This window comes from Propithecus coquereli, unplaced genomic scaffold (assembly GCF_000956105.1).
Source record: "Propithecus coquereli isolate 6110/MARCELLA unplaced genomic scaffold, Pcoq_1.0 Scaffold37, whole genome shotgun sequence".
Taxonomy (NCBI): Eukaryota; Metazoa; Chordata; class Mammalia; order Primates; family Indriidae; genus Propithecus; species Propithecus coquereli.
In genome coordinates, this window is record NW_012149396.1 from 6,682,763 (window position 1) to 6,695,410 (window position 12,648).

At 41.2% G+C, this 12,648-nt stretch overlaps 1 protein-coding gene across 1 annotated transcript in view; it reads right to left on the reverse strand.

The window, feature by feature from the left end:
- FECH (ferrochelatase) overlaps positions 1 to 12,648 on the reverse strand; it is a 41,879-nt gene that overhangs the window by 14,071 nt on the left and 15,160 nt on the right. Inside the window, 4 exon segments of the mRNA XM_012651799.1 lie at positions 137 to 235; positions 3,564 to 3,670; positions 6,186 to 6,320; positions 12,118 to 12,266. Coding sequence (XP_012507253.1) covers positions 137 to 235; positions 3,564 to 3,670; positions 6,186 to 6,320; positions 12,118 to 12,266 — 490 coding nt within the window.

A 12,648-nucleotide genomic window follows, 5' to 3' on the forward strand; every position in this document is an offset into this window, starting at 1 on the left:
TACCGAGTGGGGTTTTAGAATTCAATCTTGCAGTGGGCTGAGGACATAACAGAAGCTGGATCCATTTTACACATTTAGAAAACAAAACAACCCAATCCCCTACCACTAGGTCATCCAACAAAATGTTCTTACTTACAGACATTGGCAGCGAGTGAGCAGAAAACAGAATGACCACCTCGCTTCTCTTCTCAAGTGGAAAATGGTCCAGTTCTTTTAGAATGTGGTCTGCAAAGCACTGTGCGCATACCAGGAAAGGAGGGTGAGGAGGAAGTGGGAAGAAAGAAATGGAAGGAAAAGAAAGCATTTTAAAAATGAGAGCTACACCCCAAATCTCAGAGCAACCCTCTAAAATCAGAACTCCCTTTTTTAAAAAATTGCAAACGGTACAGTCTCTTTGCTTTGGTTCATCATCACAATGGATCATAACGGATTCAGGGGCCTAGGGAATTTGATGGGAAACATCTAAAGCTCGCTAATGGCTCCCTGCAAGTGAAGGCTGCAGGTCTGCTTCCCCTCGGGAAGCGCAGGGCACACTTCCAGATGGAAAGGAAACACAGATGGGAAGAAGTTGTTTTAAGACCTCTCATTTGCTCCGTTAGCAGGAAAACAGCTTACAGGATCTTTCTAAATCTCCCTTTGTTTGGCATTCAGGCATATCACATGAAAATACGTTAGTCAGAAACAGGAGAGAAAGAAGCAGATACTCTTCTATTTTCACGACATTTTCTTCTGAGCCCGGTATCCTCACCGTGTCAATCTTAGTAACACCCTTCACAACAGATGACTGGTTGTACAGCCCCCGTTAAATTCACAGAGGGTGAGAAGATGTGGTGGACGTGGGGGTCCATTCGGTCACATCTGTGGAACTGGGCTAGAGCGCGGTCCCGCCTCCTCCTCCAAACCTCTGTCCGCCAGACCAGTGAACCCCCTTCGTCTAGTTGGCACTTTCTGATTCACCTCGAAAGGTGCTGAAATACCAGATCTGAAGAGGCTTTCTTTCATCTTACACTTTCATCATTCTCTGTCATTTAATTTATAGAAAATGCTACGAAGGACACTAATGGGTCAACTGACAAAATAGGAATTTGAATGTAAATTAGATAAAAGTAAGTATCGATGTTAAATTTACTGAAGTTGGATGTTATATTGTGGTTATGTTAAGAGAATATTCCTGATTTTAGGAAACACACACTCAAGTATTTAGATGTAGACAGTGATGATACATACATAACTTATTCTCAAATGGTTCAGAAAAAAAAAATCATTTATATACAGACACACACACAGTATATAAATGATAATGACACTGAGATAAATGTTAATAATACATGAACATAAGTAAAGATGAAGAGTTCCTTATGCTATCCTTAATCTTGTAATTTTTCCACGTCTGAAATTATTTCCAGATAAAGAGGTTTGAAAAAATTATAAAGGACAATTTATCAGAACCACATGAATCTACACTTGTTGGTATTTTGATATACCAGTGGTCAGTTTATATTATAGGATGAGCAAACTATTTACTAATAAATACTGAGATATTAATCTTTCCAGAACTCTCAAAATTTGGTAAATAAATGTAAATAATAAATTAAGTATTATTTCAAGAAGTGAGCTTACTTCTTTAAATTAAGTATTATTAAGTATTATTTAAGCAATAAATTTGGTAAAGAAAATGGTAGCTAGAGTTAGGTTCCATTTGCAGAATTTATAATTTACCTATAGAGTAAATGTGATAGGATTAGATACAAACAAAAACAATATTTTCTAATCTTTGTAGTGTTTGGAAACTAAGGCTGCTCAGAAAGGATTATTTTTGGGCAGCAGTCTAGATAATGAGGCCCACTGCAAAGTCTAAACAGAAGCTTAGAACATGAATTTAGTCTAATTACTAAATAGCAATATTAGAAAGATAGTCATAAAATGACTATTCGGAGTAATTATTACCTATAACAAGTAGAAGCGTGGATTTAGTTTTTAACTACATTTTTAGTTTTAGTTTAGTTTAGGGTTTTAGTTTTGTTTTCTGGTTTCCAAAAACTGTGTATCTTATCCAGAGTTTAGCGTTTTTCCTTTTCTTGGCCTGCAAAACTGCAAGTAAGAGCCCAATTCGTTATGGCTTGCAGCGCTCTCTAAGCCATCTTCAAAACTGAGGGGCCCTGGGCAAGCAGAAGTGCTCCTTAAATCACCCAAAACCCATCTGTGGTATTTGCTATGCACGACTCCTCTGCAGAATGAAAGAGGCATGGGGCTCTCAGAGCCTTCAATCACACCGTCGAGGAGGGCAGATAAATGCCTCTAAAACTCCCTTTCATTTTATGAACAGAGACTTCCTCAGTTAGGAGACCTTTCCATCTTTCTGCTTCCCCCCTTTTCAAAGGGCTGAATTTTAATGCAAATCTAATTACTCACTCGATCAGGGCAGGCAGATGCTGTGCAGATCCCTCCGTTCCCTGCTACCACATGTCAGAGCTGACCTGAAACACCCCTCGTTTCCAATCACAGGCCTCCAGGAGCAAAGCAGTCAGGGGACACTGGTGCTTGAGGCAGTACTGGCTGGGCCCAGCGGCACAGCAAACGAAGGACCACAGCCACACCCGTCCCTAGGCTAGGCTCCTTCTTTTCACTTTTTACTTAAAACAAGATTTCAACCCAAGTGTTAACCCTTTATATGCCTAAGGAATACAGGCTGCCCTGGGGAGAGCCGCCTCATTTTAATGATGTCTAGCACCATCTAGTGGCCATACATTTTAAGTGACACCAGGCTTTTAAAGATGTTTTTAAGGATATTTTGCCAGAAGTCAGAGAATGTTCAAGGGATGAAAAATAAACTAGATGAAATTTAAATCACTCAATAGTTCTCCTACCTTAAATAACTCAAAAGCAGAAAATCCTACTAGCAGGAAAAAAAAAACCATATTTGCATGATTTAGGGCAATATTTTACCAATTGCCTTCTCCTATTTGATAGAAAAGAATACAATAACACCAATTCAAAGCTATTGGCTTTGGAACTGTAGTTTTAGCTGATTCTCCTAAAATCAAGCATCTCTTAATATAAATATTATAAATATGAAATTGTATAGAATAAAGTTGAAATTTCTTTAATACATGAAACTTTCTCAACTGAAATGTTAAACTTATTTTCACGTCTCAGAACATGTAGATATATTATCTTTAAAATTTTTTAATCTTTTGATTTTAAAGGATTTAGAAGACAGAGGATTTAATTTGCTGGTCAGGCATTCAAGCTAATGTCAGTTAGCTGAAACGCCACACGCAGTCTTTAATGTTCTTCTGGTCACTGAGAAACACACAGCTGAAAACACCACTGTGTTATGGTTTGGGACTAATAGCATTAACCTGAAGAAAGAAAAGAGTCTAACTACTTTAGTATCTTTACATTTATTTTCTCTTTTCATAATAAATCAAGAATCTAATACTTTTTGTTTAATCCCCAGCACACAATTTAAGCAGGAGAATGGCAAGGCTCAGAAAGACACCCACAAACCGAGCAGGGACAAGAACCTGATTTGCTCCAGACGCTGGCAGTCGCTGGCTTACCTGGATGAGGAGGCGATGTGTGGGCCACCTGTCGATGGTACTCCACCTCATTGTGGGCTTCCGTCCCACTTCATTATAGTATCTGTAAATGGCATTTAAGCTGCTGCCTGAAATATACAGGGGCCACTTGGTAGATGCATTTCAATTACGGTGAAACTAAAAAACAAACTAGTAAAGGCAGTAATTATAAGTTCAAAGCAAGTAACTGCTTCTCAACTGAATTGGGCTAATTACAATCATTTCAATACTCTAAAATGCATATAGATTTAATGACCCTGCAGATGAAGATCACTGAAAAGTAATCAATTTCAATGAACTTTCAAAGATTATTGAGGCCATTTCAAAGATAGCTGTGGATTTATGAATTATAAGCAGTCATTATTTGCAGGGACCAAGTTTGTTAAAATTTTTTTCCCAGTTATGAAGATGATCAACCTCGTTGCAGAAAATACAGGGGAAGGGGGAAGAAAGGAAAAAAGAAATCGGCAATTATCCCAGCATGCTAATATAGTCATCGTTCTATTCTAGCATGGTTCTTCTCAGTTATTTTTCTTTAGAGCTGTTTTGTTTTACAAAGTTGTAATTTTAGTATGTAATTCTGCCTCCTATTTTGAGCATATTTACCTAATGTTATAAGATAAATATTTTCCATGTTACAATAAAACCTTTATAACAACCCTTTCAAAGGCCTTGGGAAAAAGAAAACAACCTAATGAAGGTTCCAAGAACAATCCTCAACCCCAGAATAAGTTAAATGGACACCAAATCCTAACAGGTAGTCTAACAAAACCTGTATTTCTAACTGAGCAATGGAAATCATGAAAATTCAAAGCCTAAGGAAGGCAGATGGTGCCAACCAAATACAACTTTTTCCTGGCCTAGAGGAGCTGGCAAGGAAGCCAAATCTTAATCCTATGAAACCAATTCTAACATGAGGCTTCTCCTTCAACCTTAACACAGGGCAAGGCCTAAAACATTTCCTCGTTTCCCACCGCCAATCCATGGGGTTCTCGAACTACAAGAACTAGTTCTCCAATTTAACATATTAGTCAGGACAGAGGCATATTTTAAATCAAATGTACTCTTAGGCTAAGACTCAACTTTCAAAAAAAATAAGCAGTTTCAACTTTGGCGAGTACAATATAGTGAACCAGAAGAATCCAAACTGACTCCATTCAAGGTTCAAAAACAGCCTCTCCAGAAATCACAAAGTAGTCACTGCCATATTCGCACTGCAAACTGCATTTCACAGGTGGATGTCATTTTCAGATTTGCAAAAGGGTTTCTGGATGCTACAATAGCTCTTTTGGGTCACTTGGAAATATTTGATAAACTACCAGAAGTCATTAAGAAGGGGAAAATATAACTGAAAAATTTGCTGGTGATATTAATAGAATACACCAGCTCTGCCACAAAAGTACATGACTAAAACTCGTGACAGATAAACGATACTCTAGTGGCCACAAAGAATTAACGTGCTTCCCAAAGGCTTTCACAGCTTGGGAGTAAAGATGTGCCTATCCTTATGTAGGAGATACACTAGAGAAAAACCGAGCATGCACTGAAGCTTTGAACACACTGTTAGAGCCAACTGTGAAATGAAAACCATAGTCAATCCTGTGTCATATAAATAATAATCTCAACTTATCTAATTTTGAGAGCAGATATTTACATGTTGAGGTATATTTTTTAAGGCAAGGCAAAAGTATAGCTTAAAAATTCACAAGATCAGACTCATTCTCCAATAATACATTACCAGATATTTTGAAGTTGTAGTGGTACATTTCCCAAAGAAATGACAATTCAAACTCTTGAGAGTGTCTGAGAACTCAGGCATTTTAACAGGTGCTCTGAACAAATATTTAAGGCACAAAATGAGCTCTGAATATTTCTTCCAGTAACCTTTTGTTTCTTCATATAGTTATAGAAATAACATGCATTCATATCCCAAAGCAATTTGGGAGTAAAAATATGCTGACCTCAATCCTTGGAATAGAATTCAAACAAATGTATGTGTGGGTGACAGAAGAAGCTTTGCCTACGATGAATGATACAGAGATTGCCAAACACAGATCATCTCCAGCTCCACTTAAATATTTAGGAAACAACAAGTACAAACATTTTCCAAAATCAGGAACCCTGAGAGGAGTTTGCAAAGGGAATCCCAAACTGGGCTTTAGTTTTACCAGCAACCAATCCACAACTGAAGCACAACAAAAAATACATCAGTATTTCCCATGTAATATGGGCATCTCTGCTTTCAAAATGGAAACAGCTATCACCTTTGCTCCATTAATAAGAAAATCGGGGTAGCTATAAAAAGGTTTATTATACAAACCTAGAGAGTGGCTTAAGGTTCATTACTGATCCATTATACGATGGCATTAAAGTACTGAACGCTCCCAGCCACTGCCTTCCACCCACCAATTTGTAATTCCCAGCCGAATGGCCAATAACTCAAGGGACAGATGAACCATGAGATTTCAAATGGACTGACCTGAACTCTCATGTTTAAAGGTGCTTTAAGGAAACAGATTTGCCATTCTAATCGCAAATAACTTATCATTGGCTGTTTCTGCCTGGGCCATGCCTTCCTTCCTGCTGTCAAAGAGACGCCTTTACCTGTGGTAGAGCAGCTGTACTGCGGATACTGCGTGAAAGCGATAGCCCTTTCCAAGCCATCTCTCTCCATCTCTTCAATTGCTTCTTCTGTTAAAGGATGGACGTACCGAAATCCAATATAGTATTTGTGAGGGGCTATTAGGAAGCACATGTGGGAAGGAGAAAGTATTAATCTTTATATAGATTCCTCGGAGTCACCAAAGACAATGCCATGCCCAATAGAGAAACAGTTCACCTAATTTCCCATGGTGCTGATAACGTAAGCAAGTTGAGAGTACTCCTTGGATCTTATCCACTCGTCGGCTGGTACATGCACTTTTAATCACAATTTTCTGGGATCAACACCTCACCCATACACCTTTATTTAGCACGGTGGTTTTTAAAACTCAAGCTTTTGTTCCTAATTCTCTGTTCTTGGCTGGGATAGGAGAGACTCAAGAGAAGGGAGGGGAAACTAACACTTATTCACAAAGTATAAACTCCTCTTGCTTACTGGACACCAAGGTAGACACTTGGCATTTTTTTTTTCTCATTTAAACCCTTTTTCAGATAAGAAAACAAGAGACTCAAAAGGTTAACTGACCTGCCCAAAGTCACATCTAGCAGGTGGTCAAGCTGGAATTAGAGCCTGGGTCCCCACCCCAAAGCCCATGCTCCTTCCTCACCCCCAGCCTGTCCTGTCACCCAGTTCCCTTATCCTCCAGGCCACCTCGTTTATATAAACAAATGCAAGAGCTCTGGATACATGATAAAAGTTCAACAATAACAAATGATTAAAATGATTCTCGTCATTTTATATACATATATAACAATGCTTAAATTGGAGGCACCAAGTGGGATTTAAACTAATTGTTCTTGGCCAGGTGCAGTGGCATATACCTGTAATTCTAGCACTTTGGGAGGCCAAGGCAGGAGGATCACTTGAGGCCAAGAGTTCAAGACCAGCCTGAACAACATAGTGAGAACTCTGTCTCTACAAAAAATTAAAAAATTAGCCGAGCACGGTAGTGCGCGCCTGCAGTCCCAGCTACTCGGGAGGCTGAGGCGAGAGGATCTTTTGAGCCCAGGAGTTCGAGGCTGCAGTGAGCTTATGAATGCACCACTGCCCTCTAGCCTGGGTGACAGAGTGAGACCCTGTCTAATTAATTAACTAATCAATTGTTCTTTGCACCTAAATGGTCCATGTTTGCTATATATTTCTGTGCTCCCCCTGTCACTCCACCAACTCCCTCCTCTATTATTATCTTCTCTTTTATCCTTTTGCATCTTTCTTTCCTATATTTCAAAAGCATCCACATCACACAATTTCTTAGGCCTTTATAGAATCATAAAACTGAAAGTTTCCTAAAGTTATTTGGTCTCATGTCCTTGTCTTTTTATAGGATTACGCATATCTTAGACTCAGGGATGATATTGAGAATACACTACATAAATGTCAAGTAATAAGAAAACCAAGATGATGTTACCGTCCGGAGCGTTAGCAAGGGCTATAACTACGAACATGACACAAAACTGCCACAAGAATCATGTAGGTTAAAGTGAAGGGAAAGACAGGAGTTTATCTCATATATACAAGGACATGCACATGATAACACTCCTCATAACTTGATCCAAGGAACTCTGAAATAACGGAACACATTACCACGGCCAGAAGCAGGGTGCTGTTAGGCGAGAGAAGTGCGTATGTGTATGGGAAGGGTGGTCTGATTCTGTATTCTCAGGTGGGGATTGCAAAACGAGGAAGGAAGCGGTATACACAGAATCATTTTCAGCTCGCCGTTCCTTCCAGGCCACCGATTTTATGCTCTCTTGCACAAAGATGGTGAGGAGCAGTTAAAACACAGCACAGAACACGACCCTCTGAGCAAACTCCAAATGACTGATCGTTCAAAGATTATGTGCTTCATGCTAAAACTGCCAGCTATCACAACACCACCAAGTCCACTTAAGCAACCCATGGTGATCTGAGTTGAGGTTTAGCAAGCCAGCGGAAATTGCTTTCTAATCTACTTTGAAACAATACGATTATCAGACTGCCATAGGAAGATCTCCCAATGCTGCAGATGAAGCAGCTTCTTGCACTCTTTTCACCTGTCCAGTATCTGAAGGTTGCAGTCTAACGCCCGGGGCCTGGAAGTTCCTCAAACGGTGCAGACTAAGAGGTGGAGAGGCTGCCCTTGCAGATAAAGGCAGGGCGGGGGACCACATTTTAAAGCGAGAGAGAGTAAAATATTCTGGAAAGAAGAGATAATGTTTTCGAAATGCTTTCTAAGGACATATTCTAGAAAAAGCGGCAATGTGCTCTGACTGTGCCCATCCCGAGGAACCAGCAAACAGTGTTCACGAAGGACCCTTGCCTGTCAGGGTGGGTTTCACACTGTAGCTGGCTGTCCCTAGCAGGACGCAGGGAGGGGAAGGAGCCTCTCTGATGCTAACCAGCACCACATCTGGCTGGCACATCTGGTGGGCATATCTGGCCAGAGGGAGCCTAAAATACACGACTCACTGACCTAGCCTGGATACCCGCAGACGGTATTTAATTTTCACAGGAATCCTAAAAATTGGTTCTATTATCATCCCACTTCTGAGATGAGGTTCAGTGAGGTAAGCGAACTGCCTGAAGTCATACGACCACGAAGGCAGCACCCTGTGAACAAGAACCCCCGTTGCTCCCCACACTGCATCCTGTAAAGAACTGGATTATTTCACTGAGTAGCCGTTACTTACAGCTTCAATCCAAGCAGCCACAATCTAAACAATGAAACTGTAGTGAAGATTTCAGATTTAGACTTTTCATCAGATGATTACACTTCTCATCTATCTCCTACTCTACTCCCTACATTTCCGCAATGCGGTGCAACTGTACGAAACCACTTCCAAGCCAGATCCCCAATCTAACTCACCGCCTTAGGTAACTGGTCAACTCCATGCAAGGCCAGTGCAAGTCTCAAAACTTCCACACTGGCCACCAAGCAACAACTACATCCCTAAAAAATGACAGCATGCAACATTTTTATCTGTTTGCAATCACCACATTTTCTTGCCTGAAGAGAATTTCTCTTGATTAGAAATAAGCAAATAGAAGTAGTTCAAAAGTAAACTTTCTAACTGTATAGGAAAGAAAGGATCAGAAGGGAGGAGGAATGAGAGAGAGATGGTGAGAGAGAAACAAAGAAAGCAGAGAAACAGGAAGGGCGTGAGGGAGGGAGGGAAGTCACTGTGCTGGTCCCACCCAGAGGGGCACCTGGTCTTCAGCACCCGGCTTCATGCCCACACGGCGAAGTGTGAGCAGCAGGACAAGGAGCCTTTTTCTGGGCAATGTGGGGAGCCCCTGAGAGAGCCACAGAGCCATGCTCGGTGGTCTTCTCGGTCTTCAATGCAAAATTCTCCCATGAAGTTTCCAAGCCTTGAGACTATTTCATGTATCCCACATTCACACTGCGTGCTCATCAGCCTTCATGAATGCTTTGGACACCATCTCTCCAGTAAGTTTCCAAAAGACTCTCTCTCTGCCCCTTGAGCAGACTGACCTGAAGTATTAAGATTCCACTAGACTGGAAGCTTCTTGTAAGTATAAACCATGGTTTTCGACTTTGAACAGCAGCGCCAAACAGTGCCGGGCATTCAATGGGCTGCTGAATGAATGGGTGATCTTGGGTCTTATTCAATGCCACTGCCATACTCCAAAAGCAGGTCTGCTGTAATGATTAAGTGGTCATCTACCCCTCGAGGAGAAGGCCGAAATGCACCCTGCCTGCTGCCTCAGAGGGTCCCAAGTGTGGGCCACAGAAGATGGTGATATGACAAAGGGGCATCAGTACCAACGCCCACCCAGGACGCAGACCCTGGACAAGCTTCCAAGATTCAGGGAAGCCAAAAGTAGCCCCCAAGAGCAGTGAGTGCCTGCCTCAGTGAAAAGTACCAGCAAACACAGTTCCAGGAAGGTAAGGGCGTGGCTCACTCACTACTCTCCCAGACTCGTGCTCAGTGCTTACAGATGCCTGGCGGTGGCCGGATAAATGAAGAATGGATGGATGTGGGAATTAAGGGATGAAAGAGCGCGTAGGTGAGTAAGCAAGCAAGTGAGCGGAACGAGCAAAGGAGGAAAGACCATTTCCTGCTGCATTAGGGATGATTTAGTGACTGGACAGGCAAGCCACTGAGCTGATCCGTGCTCCGTGGACACATGAAACTTATCCCCAAAGTTATAATAAAGAATAATGGACTGTTCAAAATAAGTCTCTATAGGATAGAATGCTTAAGCACTGAATTATTTTTTTAAATCACTTTTACAATAATTTTGACTATGTAAATATAGAGTGAATATTATTATTCTTTCGTCCCTACCAAAGCAGAGAATAATTAATCCTAGAAGCTACCTGCTTGTGACTTCCTCTCTTTGCGCTAAATGGCCACATATTAAAATGATAAGACATTCGATAGTAAGTAGGACATTGGGTAAAACCCAGATCATTCCAAGGACTCTTTCCAGGCCAAACTGGGAGGCTGAGGCCACGGCTGGCCTGCACAACCCAAAAGTCTCACCACTGAGACGGGAGAAGGTGGGGAGCACACTCTTCTGTCTCTATTCCTTTTTCAAGTCTGACAACTCTACTAGGCCTCTTACTTTATTTTAGAAACAGAGTGTTGCTGTGTTGCCCTGGCTGGAGTACAGTGGCTGTTTATTCACAGGCACAATCACAGTGCATTGCATCCACGAACTCCTGGGCTCCAGCGATCCTCCCACCTCAGCCTCTGGAGTAGCTGGGACTGCAGGCATGCGTCACCACACCTGGCTCCCTAGGGCTCCTTGTAATGATGGGCACTATAGCAACACGTAAACAGGAAAATAAAAAGGGCACCTTTCTGCCTTCTCTTTCTACTAAAGACAGCACAGCAATTGCCACTCTGATTCATGTTAAACCACAATAAACTAGTAATGCCTAGAGAGTTTGTTCTCTAGCAAACAGGCATGAGAGGGCAGTCTAGTATTTAGTACTTAGTACTACAAAAACAATGGTGTGTCCTGCAATCAATTGTATCTTGAATGTGTTCAATATGGCGCTGGTAGGTCATTCGTGCATTTAGGCTTTCATTCTACATATTATTATTCTACTAGAGGTTTTCAGAGGGAAATTACCAGATGTGTACAATCCTCTTTTTAGTGCTATATCCAACGCAGCAAGCACTTCAGGACCTTACAATAGTGGTGTTGCCAAAAGCTGAATGCAATTGCTGAAAGTTGCTTAGTGTCTTGCAGCTTCAGTGATAACTAGCTAATTCTGCTCTAAATGCTGATCTAATTAGCTATCCAGTCAGAAAGAAAAGGCAATAGCAGCAGCCTCAATCCATTTCCCAAAGATTTCTTTCCAGCACAATGATACATGCATCTTTTATTTATGGTATGTCACTTGTGTCTTATAATCTAGCTCAATTGAACAAACATCTTGAACTTCCTTTTGAAACTAATGCTCCAAATCCTTAGCTTTTTCATTTGTAACATAAGAAGTAATGGGTATAAAAGACTTTGGAGACTCGGGAGGGGGGAGTATGGGAGGGGGATGAGGGATGAAAAATCACCTATAAAGTACAATGGACACTCTTCTGGTGATGGGTACACTAAAAGCCTAGACTTCATCATAACACAATGCATCCGTGTAACAAACACCACTGTACCCCCTGGATTTATTGAAATATTTTTTAAAGTAAAAAAAAAAAAAGAAGAAGAAGAAGAAGAAGTAATGGAAAAGGCTATACAATCAAAGGATAATGCCTCAAGAGCTGAGCAAAGTGATCATGTATTATGTAGAAATCCCCGCAAATCAAGAGTTGCCGGTACAAGAAAGCATTTGGCATCCGATACCGTTTTGAATTTCATGACTACTTTCAAAGAACACACCTAGTGTGATATGTTAACGAAGAAACAGCATACCTGTGGCGGGGGACAACTCATCCAGCAGCTTCACCATGGCTTCCCCCTGCTTGGAAGTCCACATCTTGATGGGGGACCCGCCTCCAATCCTACGGTACTGCTCTTGAATTCTGGGGGCTCGGCGTTTGGCGATGAATGGTGCCAGCTTACTAAATTATTTAACATGTAGGTAAGTGGATTTCATTCCACCTTAGCAACCTGAGAAACATTTTCTCCTCAATAAAAAAAAGATAAGCAAGATTTGAAGAACAGCTTAACAAAATTGAGCTTTTAAAATTAGAAGCTGGAGGTCACTGACGACAACCAGCTGTCTTGGTGTAGATGAGAGAGCAAGAGCTAGACACTCTCTGAGGAATAGCCACCCCTGCTCCACGAGTTGTTCCAGCAGCACACCCTGAAGATTCAGGACTTCCCATGCAGAGAACCCTGGGTTCGTGCTAGCTACTATCTTAACACGTTTTGATCTTGCACCTAACAAGAACTAGGATGTAAGACACAGGAAGCATACATTCCTCTTAATTTAAAAAAAAA